General features: G+C 42.5%; 1 protein-coding gene across 10 annotated transcripts in view; it reads left to right on the forward strand.

Annotated features, from left to right (window-relative positions):
- Positions 1–259: 259 nt before the first annotated feature.
- BIRC6 (baculoviral IAP repeat containing 6) overlaps positions 260–20065 on the forward strand; it is a 182042-nt gene continuing 162236 nt past the window's right edge. For 5 of the 10 annotated variants that reach the window (XM_084793780.1, XM_084793786.1, XM_084793783.1 and 2 more), the window contains exons 1-2: positions 269–822; positions 18310–18491. In XM_084793780.1, the coding sequence (XP_084649906.1) occupies positions 297–822; positions 18310–18491 (708 nt within the window). In that variant the 5' untranslated portion in view covers positions 269–296. Of the gene's footprint in view, positions 823–18309; positions 18492–20065 lie in introns of all 10 variants that reach the window. The other 5 variants (XM_084793779.1, XM_084793781.1, XM_084793782.1 and 2 more) reach the window with 2 other exon arrangements.

Raw genomic sequence — 20065 nt, forward strand, 5'->3', positions numbered from 1 at the left:
ACTCCTGGCGCCGCCACTCCCGGGGCTCGCAGGAAGAAACTGGGACGTTGAGGTCGCTGGGCCGGCCCGAGCAGCCGCGCGTGGCACGCGTGAGCCCCACCGCGCATGCTCCGCGCCCCGAGGCCCAGGCCCCGCTCCCCGCCCCTTCCCCCTAGGCTTGAGGGTCTGGCCCTCCGAGCGAGCCCTTCTGCGCATGTCCACCTCTCCTGGTCCTGTCCCCGCCCCGCCTTAGCTGTTTCTTCTCCGGTTCCCCCGTCCGCCTCCCTCAGCGCTCGACCCGTCGGGCACTCCCGCGCATGCTCCGCCCCCTCGGGCTCCTGCCCTTCTTTTGGTGCGGCCCTCTTTCCCCTCCCCTGCCCTCCTCCCTCCCGCCTGGCCTGGCCGGCCCGGCGGCCGACGTTCCCCTTGCGTGCGGGCGCTTGACTTCACTTCCGGCTAACGCGCTCCGCTTTGCCCCCTGGCCCCGGATGGTGACTGGCTGTGGTGCTGCACCTCCCGGGACTGTCACTGAGCCGCTTCCCAGTGTGATTGTGCTGAGCGCAGGCCGGAAGATGGCGGCTGCGGCTGCGGAGGCCTCGGGCCCGAGCTGCTCCTCCGCGGCGGCGGCGGCAGGGGCGGCGGCAGGGGCAGGGGCGGCGGCGGCGGCCGGGGTCTCCGAGTGGCTGGTGCTACGGGATGGCTGCATGCGCTGCGACGCCGACGGGCTGCACAGCCTCTCCTACCACCCGGCGCTCAACGCCATCCTGGCCGTCACCAGTCGCGGGACCATCAAAGTCATCGACGGCACGTCGGGGGCCACCCTTCAGGCCTCGGCGCTCAGCGGTGAGCCGGGCACGCCGGGCGGGGGCTGGGCCGGCCGCGGGCGGAGTCGGGTCGTCGGGATGCTGGGCGCGGAAGCCGCCCAGCCCCGGGGCTTGGCCTCGGGGGAGGGCAGCGGGGAGCGGGAAGGCCGGGGACGGCCCTGAGGCCCGGAAGCTACGGCCGAGGACCTTCGGACTCTCTGAAAGCAGCAGCGTTTCGGGGTGAGAGCCCTGGGAGGCGGCGTGCGCTGCGACTTGCTCTCCGGGCCTTTTGCCAGAAGAGATGAGGAGGCCTCGGAGGTCGGTGTCGGAGAGGGCCGGTGCCTCTCTGGGCTCTTGGATGAGGTTTTGGGCCAGCTCCGAGCTGGACCAGAAGCAAAGGATGGTATATAGACTTTGCTGTAGCGGGAGAGGTGGGTGGCCCGAGGCAAGGGGCGGGAATCTTTCAAGCTGACTGTCGAGCCTTCCTCTCGACAGTCAGCGGCCCGGCGGCTGTTCTTAGGTCCTGCAGGTGCGGGGACCTCCGTGGGTTGAGCGTCCGAATTGGTGGGGGCGGGGAGGAAAGTCAGAGGGGGAAGGCCAGCTGCTTGAACTGTTGCTAGCTGTGTTGTGGGATTCGGTGGGATTCGCGGAGTGCAAAGAAGGTTGTACCTGGTCCCTCATCTCTGGGCTCCCACCTTTCAAGTGTCAAGAAACCGAGATCCCTTGTAATTAGATGAAACTTCAACTAAGCCCTTGTTTTACCATAGAGAGCTAGACGTGGGTATTTGGAAGGACGTCTGAATCTCCTCCACGTTGGAGGGCGAGCACTTCTCTGGGTGGTGACAACGTTGAAGAATAGGACTTTGAGGATGCATCAGGTCAAAGCTCATTCAGTGGACAGACTGGAGTGTTTTAGGGATTGTCCTAGCTAAGTTATTTGCTGAGATGGCATTCCATTTGTAGACAAATGGTGCCTTAATTTTGACGTTAAAGGTTAAAATAGAGTTTATGTATTAGAGGGTTTAAACTCAAGTACAGAGATAAATGACATCTAAGTGTATTTAGCTAAATGGAAGTAGTTATTTGGTCTACTGATTCACTTTGTGTTATTTACACAGACATACAAGCATAAGCTTGCTGTGTGAGTAATAAGGCATAAGAATAAATGGCAATTTAGGAATACAAAGATGAAATTAGAGACGTTAATTTTTGTTGCCTTGTGAACTAGCTATGTATAGTTACAGCATGTAAACCTGCAATATATTTAAGAGATGGCTAAGAGAAAGTTTTAGGTTGTAGGCTTGTGAATTTCCCTTCTCTTGGCTTAGGTAAGTGACAAGTAGATGGCCCAGATGTAGCAATGCTCACTTACTACAGCTTGGACATAACAGGTTGTTACTGTGTCTTAGAGGGAGATGTTCATCAACAGTTGACTTTTGAAAAAAAATCATTTAAAATAGTTTAAATATGGAAAGAACTCATTACAAATGGTCATGTAATGCCGGGCGTGGTGGCGCACCCCTTTAATCCCAGCATTGGGGCCGGGGTCTGGGGGGTCTGGGGGTGGGGGCAGAGGCAGGCGGATCGCTGTTCAGTTCGAGGCCAGCCTGGTATGCAAAGCCAGTCCAGGACAGCTAATACTACACAGAGAGATCCTGTCTTGAAAAACATAACAAAACAAAACAAACCCCCCCCAAACAAAAAAGAAACAAACAAACCAAACCAACCAACCAACCAAAACTCCAAATGGTCATGTATTCCCCTACTTGGCATAAGAAATAAGACATTGCAAATACAGAAGTTTACCCTTCACAGCCAGGCATGGTGGCACACGCCTTTAGTCCCAGCACCGGGGAGGGCAGAGGCAGGTGGATCGCTGTGTGTTCAGGGCCAGCCTGGTCTACAAAGTTGTGTCAGGACAGCCAAGGTTACACTGTCTTGAAAAACACAAAAACAAAAATAAAAACAGAAGTTTACCTTTCACTGACCCATTTTCTTCCTTTTTCCTAAATACTACCTTAAATTTGTTTTTTTTATCACTTTCATACATAACTATATCTTTAACCAATATTTAACCAATAATATTTTCACAATTTCCAATTTAAGATAAATAGTGTCATATTCGGGTCCTCTCCCCTTCCATTGGTTGGTTTTTTGTTTTTGTTTTGTTTGTTTTAGACGGGAAATCACTATGTAGAGCTGGTTGGCCTCAGATCTACTTGAATCTGCCCCCAGAGTGCTAGGACTAAGGGAGTGAGCCACCACCCCAGGCTTGAATCAATCAATCTTTCTTTCTTTCTTTCTTTCTTTCTTTCTTTCTTTCTTTCTTTCTTTCTCTTTTAAAATAAAGATTTATTTATTTATTATTATGTATACAGTGTTCTGCCTTCATGTACACCCGCAGGCCAGAGGAGGGCACCAGATCACATTACATAGATGGTTGTGAGCCACTATGTGGTTGCTGGGAGTTGAACTCAGAACCTCTGGAAGGGTAGTCAGTGCTCCTAAGTTCTGAGTCATCTCTCCAGCCCCGCATTTCTTTTTCTTTATTTTATTTTTATTTATGTATAAGAAAGTGTCTGTTTGAGTGTTTGACATGAGTGTGCAGGTGCTTATAGAGGTAAAAAGAGGGGCTGGATCCCTGGAGCTGTAATTAAAGGTGCTTTATTTTTCTTAACTTGGGTGTTGAGTCTGGAGCTCTGGGCCTTTGGAAAGAGCAACAGGCTCTCTTAAAGGATGAGCCTTTTCTCCAGTCCAGGTGTTAGGAGTTCTACAAAAAGTTTTATTAACAAAAGTGCTAGTGTTTTAAACAGTTTAATTGGGATGCATTTGTCTAAAGGCCATGGTGGAGGACAGTAATGTATGTCATGGTTTGGTAAAATGGTTTTGTTTTTGTTTTTTGATTTTTCAAGACAGGGTTTCTCTCTGAGTAGACTTGGTTGTACTGGACTCACTTTGTAGACCAGGCTGGTCACGAACGCACAGTGATCCTTCTGTCTCTGCCTCCCGAGTGCTCGGATTAAAGGCGTGTACCACCATGCTTGGCTTGTTAAAATGATTTTATATTTACCTGCTGTACACAGGAAAAAAATTAAAAAAAAAAGATTTATTTATTATGTATACAGTGTTCTGCCTGCATGTACACCTGTAGTCCAGAAGAGGGCATCAGATCACATTATAGATGGTTGTGAGCCACCATGTAGTTGCTGGGAATTGAACTCATGAACTTCTGGGAGAAGTCAGTGCTCTTAACCTCTGAGCCATCCCTCCAGCCCCACACAGGAAATATTTACCTTAGTGATAGAGGAGGAAGGTTGTAGATGTATAACATGAATGTAAAAATTGATATATTAGATAACACTGACAGGGATATGCATGTGTAGATGCCATGCATGAGGATTGAGTATGTGATTAAAACTGTGCATGGGTATTAGAGACATAACTCAGAGTTTAAGAACATTGGCTCCAACACCCTCATGGCAGCCTACAGCTGTCTATAACTCCAGTTCCAGGAGATCTGGTACCCTTACACAGATGTGTAATCAAGGTACCAATGCACCAAAAATAAATTAGAAAAGAATATGTAGATGGGGCTGCAGAAATGACTTAGTGGTTAGGAGCACTTGCTACTTTTCCAGAGGACCTGAGTTAGGTTCCCAGTACCTGGAGCTGCCTATAATTCTGTCAGAAAATAGGAAAATAGTTTGCAGTGCCCCCCCCCATCTCCCCCTCCCCCCAAGCATATTTATAGCATATTTGTAGCATATTTGTATATAATTGTTCAGATGATGGTGGGAATACTGCATTCCATGTTTAACCTGGAATATGTAGGTATTTTGTGGGTAACAGTTCTAAGAAATAGGTACTGTTAGTGACCATGGTCCTAATTTAGCTCTTTTTTTCAATTCAAGGGGAGTGAGCTACCTTCTTTTCCATACTAGAGAAAGATGTCTTTGTCTGAGGGGATAAATAATTGGGTAACCATATGCAATTTTATTGGGTAACAGTAATAATATTAGGATTCAGTTTGTAGAGTTGTGGGTAGCTTGTTAGTGTATATTGGAAGTTAAAGAATTGGAGCAGGATTTACATGTATTCAGTTTGGGTTAAAATTGGTAATAATATTTATTTATTTATTTATCAACTCAGGGTTTCTTTGTGTAGCTCTGGTTGTTCTGGAAGTCACTCTGTGGGCCAAGGTGGCCTGGGACTTGGAGATCCGCCCACCTCTGCCCTCCACTTCATGACTGTGGTGATAATTTTTTAAACTGCCTCTTGATTGGTGTTTTCAAATTATTTGTACATAATATAACATGTTTATAAATAAAATTTTATTAGATTAAGAGTTATCAGGATATATAGGGTAAGGCAAGTACTTTTGTTCCCTATTAGAGTACTTAAGAGTTAATATTTTTGATGGGTAGTGTTGGCATATGCCTTTAATTCCAGTACTTGGGAGGCAGAGGCAGGTGAATCTCTGAGACCCTGGTCTACAGAGTGAGTCCAGGACAGCCATAGCTACACAGAGAAACCACACACACACACACACACACACACACACACACACACACACAAAAAAAAAAAAAAAAGTTAATATTTTGAGAAACTGAGTATGGTGCCTTCAACCCCAGCAGTCAGGTAGTAGATGTCCGTATATCCCTCTGAGTGTCAGATGAGCCTGGTCGACATTGTGAGTTCTGGACCAGCTAGGGATGATACATGGAGACTATTAAAGAAAAAAAAAAGTTGGTATTTTGGGAGCTGGAGAGATGGCCCAGAAGTTCACAGCAGGTGCTTCTTAGAGGACCCAGGTGACGATCCCAGCATGGCGGCTTATAACTATCTCTAAATCTAGTTGTTATGGGGGATCTGATACCCTCTTTTGTCCTCTGGGCTGTATACACATGTGGCAAAACACTCATACATTTAAAAAAAAAAAGTTAAGGTTTTGGAGCGTCTGGCTGATGATCCATGGCATTTAGTGACTTTCCAATCTTTAGCGATGTCTATTTTGTTTTGTGAAGTGGATTTATTTACTTTACTTCCTTTTTGCTTTTGTGACTTGGTTTCTTTGTGTATAGCCTTGGCTATCCTGGAACTCGCTCTAGTCCAGGGTGGCCTCGTTCTCAGGGTTCTGCTCACCTCTGCCTCCCAAGTGATGCTCTTAATGGTGTGCACCAACACTGTCCAACTACTTTTTTTTTCTTATTATAGTACCTTTGCTCTTTCTTGGAATGCACTGATTTCCTTCAGTTAACTAGGTAGGTTAATCTTAATCTCACTCATGTTTTTGTCTGGTTTTGTGTTGTGCCAGTCTTAACTCTAGGCCAGGTTTCCCAAGTGTTGGAATTACAAGCGTGAGCTACCATGCCCTGCCCTTACTCTGGTTTTAAAGTCCTAGAGCATATCTTATTTCTTTATTTATTTATTTTTATTATCGTATTTTTATTATAATTTATTCACATAACAACCCGATTATGTCCCCTCTTTCTTATCCTCCAGTTCCCATCCACCCACTCTCCCTCCCTTTTCCACTCTTTCCTCCTATACAGACCCCTATAGGGAGTCCTCCTCCCCCACCATTTGGTCACAGTCCATCAGGTCCCATCAGGGTCCCAAGGCAAGGGGCAGATAGCAGGCACCAGCATTCAGGTCAGGGGCAGTCACCTTGCTCCCTCCTCTCCATACACATGGAGCATGGGGGAGGATGGAAAGACCTGGAGGGATCCAAAGTCTTTCCTAATACTCCTGTCTTCCCTCGTTGTCACTGCTGCCCATTGTTAAAACATGAGTGAGTCTACCCCGCATGTTCTCAAGATTTTACCAACAGGATTGAAAGTCACTTTCTAGTTCTCACAGCAATAGCTTCCAAGTCTAGTTTCTAGAGCATATCTTAACTTGGAGATCCTGTTAGCCAAAAATGAATTCCGAAGTACATATTATCTTATTTATGTTCATTTTAGTAAGCTGGCAGCTCACCGCTTCTGTTGTTTTGGATATTTAAGTATTGCACTTGTTTGTTTGTTTTTGTTTTTTCCGAGACAGGGTCTCTCTGTGTAGCCTTGGCTGTCCTGGACTCGCTTTGTAGACCAGGCTGGCCTCGAACTCAGAGTGATCTGCCTGTCTCTGGCTCCCGAGGGCTGGGATTAAAGGTGTGTGCCACTAGGCCTGGCTTCTTAATTTACCAGGAAATTTGAACTATTTTCCTGATTTACCACTTTGAACTAACTGTCTTGCACAGTTCGTCTAGTTTTTGCTTGTAAGGATATAGTTAATTAGGAAGTGTCTGTTGATGACTTTTCTCTTGTTCACTGAAATAGTACCCACAGTAGCAGTATATTTTGTATTGATTATTTGTTTATATAAGTTTTTTTCAGGATATTCAGAGGCAGTTTTATTTGTCAGTGTTTTGAATTTTAGCTACTTGTACTTCTTGAATTTCAGATTTCTTAATGTGATGGTTGTGAAGATTAAGGGTCAGAACATAAATGCCTCAAGCATTTGGTAGATACTGAGTGAACAAATACCAATTTTCTTGTGTCTTTTGAGTTTTAGTATTTTCCTGCTTCTCTCTTTAAAAAAAAAAGATTTATTTAATTATTATTATGTATACAGTGCTTTGCCTGCATATACACCTGCATGTCAGAAGAGAGCATCAGATCACATTATAGATGGTTGTGGGCCACCATGTGGTTGCTGGGAATTGAACTCATGACTTCTGGAAGAACAGTCAGTGCTCTTAACCGCTGAACCATCTCTCCAGCCTCTGTCATGCTTCTCTTTTTATTATTATTATTATTATTATTATTATTATTATTATTATTTATTATTATTATTATTATTATTATTATTATTATTATTATTATTACTACTACTACTACCACTATATTTATTTATTTATTTATTATGTAGTGTACACCTACAGGCCAGAAGAGGGCATCAGATCTCATATAGATGGTTATAAGCCACCATCTGGTTGCTGGGAATTGAACTCAGGACCTCTGGAAGAGCAGCCAGTGCTCTTGACCTCTGAGCCATCTCTCCAGCCCCTTCTCTTCATTATTTTCAAAAAATGTTTACCAACTTAGTGTTTAGGTCTGGAAGATAGATGTCATTCAAATGTATATGGAAATACACATGTGGTAACCTTATAATTTATATTTTGATAAAAATGCTTCTATTTTATTTTGTTCCTACCACTTCCTACTGGGGCTTAAATCTTGGTCCCTGTACGTGTAGGCAGGTGTTCTACCAGTAAGCTTTTATTTCCAGCCCTGAGTAAATACTATTTTGGGAAAATATTTTTTTATTTATTTATGTTGAAAAGGTTTGTTTTTATTTTTATTATTTTTTAAGTTTTTCCAGACAGACAGGGTTTCTCTTTGTATATCCCTGGCTGGAATCACTCTGTAGACCAGACTGGCCTTGAACTCACAGAGATTACCTGCCTCTGCCTCCTGAGTGCTTAGCATCAAAGGTGTGCGCCATTCTGACTGTTCTTCAACTCAGAGATCAGGCTGCCTTTGTTTTTCCCCAGTGCCTGGCCTTGAGAATATTTTCATTCTTACCAGGTAGACAGGACTTGGAGGAATTTGTGCTAGCCACACATAGTGGTGCATGCCCAGCTCTTGGGAGGCAGAGGCAGGAACTCTGTAAGTTCCAGGCCAATCTTGTCTACATAGTGAGCTCCAGAACAGCCAGGGCTACTTAGAGAAACCCTCCTTCAAACAAACAAACAAACAAACAAACAAGAAATAAAAGAGGAGAGAAAATTATGCAATGTTTGTAAATAAGAAAAAGATCTTTACTCCAGCTTCATTAAAGCTTAGATTGGATACATTTTTTTCCCCCTTACGCTGCTTTTGTTTTGCATCAGGCTTTTGCTAATTCTAGGCAAGTACTTTACCACTGAGCAACAGCTCAAGCCCTGCTCTCGTTTATTAACATTAATTTTTTATATTTGTGTGTGTGTGTGTCTGTGTTTGTGTGTGTGTGTGTGTGAGAGAATGTGAACACATGGTACTGTACCTGTGGAGGCCAGAGAACAACTTGCAGGAGTTGATCCTGTCCTATTGTGTGGCTTCCAGGGATTGGATTTAGACTCTTAGGCTTACTGGTATGTGCTCTTATCTGTTGAGACATCTTGTCTGCCAGATTTTTGTTTGTTTGTTTGCTGCTGTTGTTGTTTTTGTTTTTAGTATATATCCATTGTGCACATTGATGGGTTTTGTTATAACATTTTCATATATGTATATCATGTACTTCTACCCTGACTATATTTGATTTTATTGGTTTACTTTAGATAGTGGTTCTCAACCTTCCTAATGCTGTGACCCTTTAAATCAGTTCCTCATGTTGGGGTGACCCCAACCATGAAATTATTTTTTTCTTTTAAAAAAATATTTAATGTATATGAGTGCTCTATCTACATGTATACCTGCATGAGAGAAGAGGGCATCAGTTCACATTTTAGATGGTTGTGAGCCACCAGGTGGTTGTTGGGAATTGAACTCAGGACCTCTGGAACAGTGGTGTTCTTAACTGCTGAGCATCTCTCCAGCCCATGAAATTATTTCCTCCTCCTCCTCCTCCTCTTCTTCTTTTTGTTTTTGGAGACAGGGTTTCTCTGTGTAGTCTTGGCTATCCTGGACTCACTGTATAGTAGACCAGGCTGGTCTTGAACTCACAGCAGTCCGCCTCTGCCTCCCAGGTGCTGGGATTAAAGGTGTGTGCTACCATGCCTGGCTCCATGAAATTATTTTCATTGCTACTTTATAACTGTAATGTTGCTACTGTTAAGAATTATAACTTGGGCTGGAGAGATGGCTCAGAGGTTAAGAGCACTGTCTGCTCTTCTAAAGGTCCTGAGTTCAGTTCCCAGCAACCATACGGTGGCTCACAACCATCTATAATGCGATCTGGTGCCCTCTTCTGGTGTGCAGGTGTACATGTAAGCAGAACACTGTATACATAATAAATAAATAAATCTTTTTTTAAAAAAGGATCATAATGTAGGCTGGGCATGGTGTTGCAAAAAGCAAAACAAAATAAAAAACAACAGAACGAATCATAACATAAGTGTGACCCCTGTGAAGAGGGTAATTTGACCACCAAAGATGTCTCAACCCACAGGATGAGAACCACTGCTATAGATGCTGACCCATCTATATGCATGTCAGACTCTGTTTCTCTTTTTGTTAAACTTTTCAAAAAGTAGGCTTTCAAGTATCACTGATTGGTCTTGAACAACTGTGTGTGTGAGGATGACTTTGACCTCATCCTCCTGCGTCTGCCTCCTAAGTGCTGGGATTCTAGGCTCTGCTTTTGTGCTGCTGAAGATTCCTGCGTGCTCTAGCAACTATGCTGTATTTGTAGCCTCAATAACAAAATCTTCATCAGAGTTGGAGCCCAGAGCTGATTCTTTGAGGAAGTATTGGAGCCTATGTAAAAATACACATTCTCTCAGTGATGAGAATTTAAATGATTGAAATCAGTTTTTGTGTTTGTTTGTTTTCAAGACAGGGTCTCTCTGTGTAGCCCTGGCTGTCCTAGAACTCACTCTGTAGAACAGGCTGGCTTCGAACTCAGAGATCTGTCTGCCTCTGCCTTTGCGTGTGCCACCATTGCCTGGCTTCAAGCCAGGTCTTAATTGTCTTGCTTGACTAACTTGCTACATGAAGCCTCCCTACATTCAATTATTCTTCAAGAAAAAGTAAACATGATGTAGAATTGGAATTTCAATAGCCCTTAGAAGATTGATTAGTTATCTTTTGATACATTTGAATTATTTATTTTTATGTCCAGAAAAGTCATTTAATTTTTCAATGTTTTAATGTTTTTCCGAAACAGCTAAAATTGTAAGAAAAACTAAGTGAATATTATCTGTAGGCATTTCCTGCACCTCAAATGGTCCTTTGTACCCTAAGTTCTCATCCTCATTTCCAGTTATCCTAGTGGGCCCCGAAGAGTGCCTCTGGGGAATAAGTAGACACTTAGCATGCTCATTCCTCATTGTAAGCATCTGATTCTCACAGAAGTGGCATGCATCACAGTCTGCTTTTGGACCCAGGAGTGTGTACTTGGACTGTTTTCACTTGATAGACTTTGCTGATATTAAATGATGGCCTAGTTTATGTCAAATGCTTGCTGTTCTTTCTTTTTTTATTAGCAAAACACTTCATATGATTTTTTTTCGAGACAGTGTTTCGCTCTGTGTCTTTGGCTGTGTGTGTGTGTGTGTGTGTGTGTGTGTGTGTGTGTGTGTGTGTGTGTGTGTAAGAGACAGATAGACAGAGATTGATTTTCTCTGATATTTATGTTTTCTTTCTTGTGCTGTCTGGTTAACTGGCTCCGTGGGTATAAATTCTTTCCACCAAGGCTACTTAACTGAGTTTGTCTCCTGGGATGAAAGAAAACGGATGCCTTTGACCTCTATGTGTATGCCATGGCGCACATGCATACTTACAATAAATAAGTATAGTCTTTATTTTATTTTTATTTTTTAACAGACAAATAGATTTTGTTTTGTTTTGGTTTTTCGAGACAGGGTTTCTTTGTGTAGCCTTGGCTGTCCTGGACTCACTTTGTAGACCAGGCTGGCTTCACACTCAGAGTGATCCACCTGCCTCTGCCTCCCGAGTGCTGGTATTAAAGATGTGCGCTACCATGCCTGGTGACACAAATAGATTTTTAGGGCAAAAGTGGTCAATCACAGATTTACACTCGATTTTACAGGTATTACAGCATGTCCAGTTAGTAATAAGTATAGTTTTTCGTTTGTTTGTTTGTTTTCGAGACAGGGTTTCTCTATGTAATCTTGGCCATCCTGTACTCCCTTTGTAGACCAGGCTCGCCTTGAACTCACAATGATCCACCTGCCTCTGCCTCCCAAGTGCTGGGATTAAAGGTGTGCGCCACCACATCTGGCTCATAAGTATAGTTTTTTTTTAAATTTTAATTTATATGCATTGGTGTAGGGGTGTTAGATCTTGGAGTTACAGACAGTTGTGAGCTGCCATGTGGGTGCTGGGAATTGAACCCAGGTCCTTTGGAAGAGCAGGCAGTGCTCTTAACCACTGAGCCATCTCTCCAGCCCCATAAGTATAGTTTTTAAATTAAAAAAAAGCTTCACTTATCTAGATGATCTATGAAGTCTTTTTTAAGGATTTCCCCCACCCCAGACAGGGTTTCTCTGTGTAGCCTTGGCTATACTAGACTCCCTTTGTAGACCAGGCTGGCCTCAAACTTACAGTGATCTGCCTGCTTCTGCCTCCCAAGTGCTGGGATCAAAGGTGTGTGCTACCATGCCCTGCTTTTTTTTTTTTTTTTTTTGAGATAGGGTTTCTCTGTATCCTTGGCTGTCTGGGAACTCACTCTGTAGACCAACCTGGGCTTGAACTCATAGCAGTCCACCTGCCTCTGCCTCCTGAGTGCTGGGATTAAAGGCGTGAGCCACCATGTCTAGACTCACTTCTCTATAATTATAACAAGCTTTAAGATCTCTTTTTTAGAAGTTGGGTGGTGCATGCTTTTAATCCAAACACTCAAGAGGCAGAACAAGCCTGCTCTACAAAGAGAGTCCAGGTAGCCCGGGATCTGTGTAACACAGAAACCCTGTCTTTAAAAAAAAAAACCAAACAAAAACAAAAAACAAACCAAAAAAACAAAAACAAAAAAACCCAAACAACAACAAAAAACAAACAAACAAAAAATAAACCAACCAAATAAAAACCCCAAAAAGATACCCTCAGGCACAGTCATAGGAAAGGGGAGTAAGGGAAAAATGGGAGGGAGGGAGGAATGGGAGGATACAAGGGATGGGATAACCATTGAGATGTAACAAGAATAAATTAATAATAAAAAAAAAAAACCCAAAACAAAATAAGTCTCTCTTTCTTCCTTACCTTTCCTTCTTTTCCCCTTTCTATTTTTGAGGCAGGGTCTCTATGTAGCCCTGGCTTTTCTGGAACTCTGACCAATTTGGCCTTGGACTTGGCATCTTTCTCCTGCTTCTTTGTCTTGGTTTTTGTTTTGTTTTGTTTTATTTTTGTGAGTGCTAATACTGGCATGAACCACCATACACCGTACATGTCTTCCTTCCCTGGAGTTGTAGACCAGATTGGCCTTGAACTCACAGAGATCGGCCTGGCTTTGCCTCCCTGAGTGTTGGGATTACAGGTGTGCGCTACCCTGCCCAGCTTTCAGCATTCACCTCCTGGGCCTTTCTGTAAGGATTTAAGTGGTCTGGAGTATGGTCCAGGTGTAATTTCTGTTTTTCCTTAAAAGTATGCTAGCTGGTCCTAGTGAGCATCTGGGCTTAGTGGTTCATCTTTGAACGGAAGACCTTAAGTGAACGAATTTACATGGTATGACTAGGGTAAATGACAGTTTTCATTTGTTTGAGGCAAGATCTTGTATAGCCCAGTCTGTCCTCACTTCTGATCCTCCTGCTTCCATATCCGCAATGCTGAGACTACTGGTGGTTGCCACCATGTCCTGTTTATGGGTTGCTGGCAGTAGAACCTGAGGCTTTTTTCATGCTAAATAAGGACTCTATCAACTGAGTCATACCCCTGTTTTTAATTAGAATTTAGTTTGCCCTTCAATACATTGTTTCTTTTAGAAAAGCTTCCTAAGTTTTTGTTAGTAAAATATGCCCTATATTAAACATTGTATATAGTGACTGTATATGAAATATACCTGTAAGCAGTAGGCTATATGGTAAAAGTTAAGTTTCTCTTGTTTTTAATTTTTGTTATATATTTTTGTGGTACTGGGCATTGGTTGACCCTGGGGCAAGCAGTCTGCTACTTAGTTGTCCCTTGCCAATTAATTATATTCAGAGCCTATCTATATATTTATTTGTTTGTTCATTATGTAGGGTCTTGCTATGTTGTTATGTGGTCCAAGCTGGTCTCAAATTTATGTTTCTCTAAAGTGCTGGGATTACATTGGTACACTGCCCTTCCTAGTTGGTTTCTTTTTATTTTTCTTGTTTTTTATTTGTTTTGATTGATTTTTTTTTTTGAATTAACTAAGTCTTTAGATAGTTTTTCTTTACATTTTCTTTTTCACTCAGTCAAATGTCAGTGTTACTGAAGAGAATGATCTCATACAAGGGAGGAAGGAAGAATAAGGAAGCATAGCAGATGTGAGCTGGTGTCATTCCTAAAAGTGTGTATGTTTTGTGGTGTATTAGAAATGAATGTCACCTCATTGGAGCTTAGTATATTATAAGGTTTTAAAAGTTATACAGAATAGTTGACTTATTAAAAGACATTGTGAAGTCCTGGGGATATAGTTGTTACAGTACTTGCTTTTCCTACAGCTTATGGCACACACACATGCTGATGTTGTTTAAAGAATCCATAACCATCTGTAAATAAATTGTTGCTGTTTAACAAAGTTGCCAGTGGAGAAGTAACTCAGCTGCAAATCAGCATAATTCTATTTGGAGTATGCCCATGTGGATTTCTTTTTGCAGCTTGTGCTTGAAATACTGTTTGGGACTTAATATAGATAACACACATCCCCAGAATGGCACAGAGACCCTTTATCATTCCTCATATGGCATTTATTTATTTATTTATTTATTTATTTATTTATTTATTTAGACAGTTTCTCTGTAGCCTGGGCCACTCTGGACTCACTTGACCCTTTATCATTCCTCACATAGCCTTCATCTATCTATCTATCTATCTATCTATCTATCTATCTATCTATCTAATCTATCTATCTAGACAGTTTCTCTGTGTAGACTGGGCTACTCTGGACTCACTTTGTAGACCAGGCTGGCCTGAAACTCACAGAGAACTGCCTGCCTCTGCCGCCTGAGAGCTGGGATTAAAGGTGCGCGCCACACATATGCGCCCAGCTCACATAGCCCTTATTTTAAGGTGGTCCAAGTCAAAGTTCATCTAGTTGTTTCTGAATATACCTGTAGCAGGAAACAGTTTCCTAGATAGCTCCAATCCTTCTATCCCTATCAATCTTCTCTTTTCAAAATCCCATCTCAGGTAAAGGTGTTATAGTCCCCACATTGTGCTTTAGCCTGAGCAGTGTCCTGAGAGAAAAATAAAACTTGTGTTCTGAGTTGGTGAGAGACCTAATCATGTCAGCGCACACAACAAAAGACCCATGTTCCCTTGCAGGGAGCAGTCCTACATCTTAGAATGACCACTACTCATGGGACGTTTTCAGTAGTGATTATACTTTGAAAACTTTCTCAGCAGGGTTTGGTGGCTCATACCTGTGGTCCTAGTGTGCTTGGGAGGCTGAGATAGGAGTTTGAGGCTAGCCTGGGTTGTATATTAAGTGTCAGAGTTTCCTGGTTTCTGTAGTGTAATGGAACTGGAATTGTACAGTACGCAGCTTTTTTGGTGGTGCTGAGGATTGAACCTAGGGAGGTCCTGAGCATATGGTAGGCACACACTCTGTCATCCCACTATACCTTGGCCCAGTATGTAAAATTTTTGATGTTATATATATTGCTTGTCAGGTTTTATTTTTGCATAATATCCCATTGTTACATACTATTTATTTAAGCCAGACACTCTGAAGCACATTTGTTTATTTTCAGTGTTTGGTGATTATAAATAGAGCTGTCATAAACATCTGAATACAAGGTTATATGTGACCATAAAGCTTTCTGTCTTCCAATGTAATGTAGAGGCATTTTAGAAAATGGATACTTAACATTATTTTTAAAGAGCTGTCAACCACTGTGACAACATGTTGGATTTTCATGAAAAATACCGTTCTCTTCCCATTATATCTTTGCCAGCATTTCATATGTATGTATATTGTGAAGATGTCTGCATTAATTGCTACTTAGTCAGCTTTCTGACACTATAGCAAATATTGGAGACAGTCAACTTAAAAAGTAAAATGATTTATTTAGTAAGTGTTAGAGTTTTTTTTATTTTTTGTTTTTGTCTTGTCTTTTCTTTCTTTCTTTCTTTCTTTTTTTTTTTTGGTTTTTCGAGACAGGTTTTTTTTTGTTTTGTTTTGTTTTGTTTTTTGTTTTTGTTTTTTTTCCCTCAAGACAGGATTTCTCTGTGTAGCCTTCGCTGTCCTGGAATTGCTTTGTAGACCAGGCTGGCCTTGAACTCACAGTGATCTGCCTACCTCTGCATCCTGAGTGTTGGGGTTAAAGGTGTACGACACCACGTCCAGCTGAGGTTTTCTTATTTTTGTTTTATAATTTTTTTGCTTTTTTGAGACAGGGTTTCTCTGTGTAGCCATGGCTATCCTGGAACTCAATGTGTAGACCAGGCTGGCCTCAAACTCAGAGATCTGCCTATCTGGAGTTGGGATTAAAGGAGTGCGCCACCACAGCTAAGCTAATTTTAGAGGTTTTAGTGACCGGTCCTGATGGGATTCGGGGTGGACTAGAACTCTTTACCTAGTTGAAGAATAAAGAGAGAGAAGCAAGTTTCCACAGTCTCCTTCAAGTGCCTAAAGGGGATTGTGGTTCCACAATCATAAGGTAATGCCACCTTCCTGTGGTCCTTTCATTGGAAGCCAAGTCTATACTCCATAGACCATTGGAAGACTTTTTAAACTTTTTTTTTTTTTAAACAGGGTTTCTCTGTGTAACTCTGGCTGTCTTAGACACACTTTGTAGACCAGGCTGGCTCTAAACTCACAGAGATTTGCCTGCCTCTGCCTTCCTGAGTGCTGGGATTACAGGCCTGCGCCACCATGCCCAGCTTGGAGGATGTTTAATACCCAGATTTTAGCACCCCTCAGAGTGATCTATTTGCAGTTGTTGTCAAAATACTAATGACTTTTTCTTTCAGAAATATAAAAATCTATCTTAAAATTCCTAGGGAATCTTAAAGGACCTTGAATAGTCAGAGCAATCTTGAAAAAGACAAAAGTTGGATAGGGATGTTGCTTAGTCAGTACAGGAGATTGGTAGATTAACACTTCCTTTTTTAAAAAAATATTTATACATATTCTGCTCGCATGTGTGCCTGCCCGCCAGAAGAGGGCAGCAGATCTCATTGTAGATGGTTGTGAGCCACCATGTGGTTGGTGGGAATTGAACTGCGGACCTTTGGAAGAACAGACAGAGCTCTTAACCTCTGAGCCATCTCTCCAGCCTGATTTACATCTCCTGATCACAAGACTAAACTGCAAAGCTACAGTAATTAAAACAGTGTGGTACTGAGAAAGGGTATGGCTCAGTAGTACAGGGCTTGACTAGTTTGCACAAGTGCTGACGTGGGTCCTCAGAACTGCAAATGCAAACAATGTGGTACTGATGTAAAGACAGACATAGAGTATGTTGGGCTGGATAAAGAGCCGAGAGATAAATCATTGAACATAATGGGTTATGTTTTGACAAGGGGTCAAATCCATTATTTGTGGTAAGGATAATCTATAAGGCTGGGCATGGTGAGGCACACCTGTAATCCCAGCACTTGGGAGGCAGAGGAGGCAGATCATTGTGAGTTTGAGGCCAGCCTCGTCTACAAAGTGAGTCCAGGACAGCTAAGGCTACACAGAAAAACCCTGTCTTGAAAAACCAAAAGAAAAAAAAATACTATGCCTGGTGTGGTGACACTTCAAGTTGTATTTAAGGTGGATCTCTGAGTTTGAGGCCAGACTGGTCTACAAAAAACAAAACAACACAACAACAAAAACCCACACACACAAAAAGCAAAAACAAACAAACAAACAAACAAACAAACAAAAAAAGAGAATAGTATGGTAAAAATAACTTTCCTGTAGTTCCTTTACTCAGCTCTATCACTTTAAGGTATTGACCACATTTACTCTTTGTTTCTTGTAGATGTGAGTACTGCCCCCTTTGATATGGTCTCTCAGTTTTAAGAGCAGGCTGCCTTGAACTTGTGCTTCTGCCTCAGCCTCTTGTTTGATGATGGGATTGCAGATGTGTGTGGCCATGCTTGACTGTATTGACCATATGGTAGTCTCTTACAGCAGCAGCGTAGCTGCCAAGTTCTAATCAGTGTCTGTTGAGACTGGCTATAGTTCATATTCCAGTCTGGTTTGTTTGTTTTTGTTTTTGTTTTGTTTTTCAAGACAGCGTTTTTCTATGTATCCTTGGCTGTCCTGGACTCAGTTTGTAGACCATGCTGGCCTCGAACTCTCAGAGATCTGCCTGCCTCTGCCTCCCGAGTGCTGAGATGAGAGGCATGTGCCACTATGCCCGATCTTCTCCAGTCTGTTCTAATCATGGTCTTCCCCCCCCCCCTCCCCCAGGGTTTCTCTGTGTAGCCTTGGCTGTCCTGGACTCACTTGTAGACCAGGCTGGTCTGGAACTCATAGAGATCCACCTGCCTCTGCCTCTGCTGGGATTAAAGGTGTGCGCCACCACTGCTCAGCTTCTGATCATGGTCTTAGTTAGTAGACTTCTTTACAGTTCACTGTCTCAACCAGGGTTGTATATCACAATACACGGTTGATCTGTGAACATATATATTTAATGTGCTGTTTGTTTTAAAATCTCAATTGTTGGATTTTTGTGTGTGTGTGTGTGTGTGTTTTTTTTTAACAGCTAAACCCGGTGGACAGGTGAAATGTCAGTATATTTCTTCTGTGGATAAAGTTATATTTGTGGATGATTATGCAGTAGGCTGTAGGAAGGACCTTAATGGAATCTTGTTGTTGGACACTGCTCTGCAAACTCCAGTTTCAAAGCAGGATGATGTGGTTCAGCTTGAACTTCCAGTCACAGAGGTAAGTAGAAACAAGTACAATGTGTGTGTCTTGACACAGGTAATCTCTGACCTTTGGGTAGTAAGTGAATTAAGTTGTCTTTAGGGCATTGTTTATAAGTTATCCTTTAAGGACATTGAATAGTTCCTCCTGTAACAACAAAGGATTGAGTGAGTCATGAACCACACCTTTACATACTTACCTTTCTCTGCGTGATGAGTTGCTTATTGAAGTGGTGTTTTAGGTGTGAACTGTTCTTTAGCCATAGGATAAGCAGCTGTAACACAGACCCCAAAATACAGTGAATTAATAAACAACATGGCTTATGTATAGAACAACTCAGGGCTAGATGTAGGGCTCACTGTAGCAGCCTCCATGCTTAGGTTAGCTGGTGAATTGTAGACAGTTGCTCCAAGTTTCACTATTTGATCATAGGAGACCAGTGGGACACATCTTTTCTTTCTCCCCATTCTCTCCCTCTCCTTTCTCTTTTACCTGTGTTCATTCTGTCTCTTTCTCTTGCCAACACCCACTACCTTCCTTTTCCTTTCTCCTTCTGCTTTTCTACCCTTCTTCATCTGCTTCAAACCCTTTTTAAAGATTTATGTATGTATTATTTATACAGTATTCTCCTTGCATGTACACCTGCACACCAGATGAGGGTATCACATCGCATTATAGATGGTTATGAGCCACCATGTGGTTGCTGGAAATTGAACTCAGGACCCTTGGAAGACTAGATGGTGCTCTTAACCTTTGAGCCATTTTTCCAGTCCCCCTCCAAACTCTTTTCATATTCATGCTGTTGGGTACAATTTAGTTGCATGGCGTACCAAGTCTGAGAAAGAGATTCTAAGTATTATTGTTGTTGCTTTTGAGACAGGGCTTCTCTGTGTTATCTTAGGTGTCCTGGAACTCATTCTGTAGTCCAGGCTGGCCTAGAACTCAAAGGGATCCGCCTGCTTCCGCCTCCCAAATGCTAAGATTCAAGATGTGCTCCACCACCTGGGAGTTAAAAATGTTTTAATACTATATGTATTTTGTTTGTTTGTTTTTTCAAGACAAGGTTTCTTTGTGTACCTCTGGCTGCCCTGGAACTCACTTTGTAGATCAGGCTGTCCTGGAACTCACAGAGATCCACCTGCCTCTGCCTTCCTAGTACTGGGATTACAGGGTGTGCCGACACCCCTGGCTTAGATTTCATAGTTCTACAATCTTTTTCTTTTTTTCCTTTTTTTGGTTTTTGGAGACAGGGTTTCACTATGTGGCCTTGGCTGTGCTAGAGCTCTCTTATTGATCAGGCTATCCTTGAATTCAGAGATTGGCTTGCCTCATCCTCCCAAGAGCTGGGATTAAAGGTGTGCACCACCACCGGGCAAGATTTTTAGAAAAATACTTTAAAATTATATTTATTTATTTGTGTTTATATCCACAGCAGACATGTGGAAATGAGAGAGGAAAACTTATAGGCTTCTGTCCTCCTCTTACCATGTGGGTCTCAGGGATGGAACTCAGGTCAGATTTGGTGGCAGCTACCTTGACCTGCTGAGCTATCTACTTGGGTGCAAATACTTACAATAGTCAGTGTAAACATT

This window comes from Acomys minous (genome assembly GCF_964271855.1).
Source record: "Acomys minous genome assembly, chromosome: 8".
In the NCBI taxonomy this organism is placed as follows: Eukaryota; Metazoa; Chordata; class Mammalia; order Rodentia; family Muridae; genus Acomys; species Acomys minous.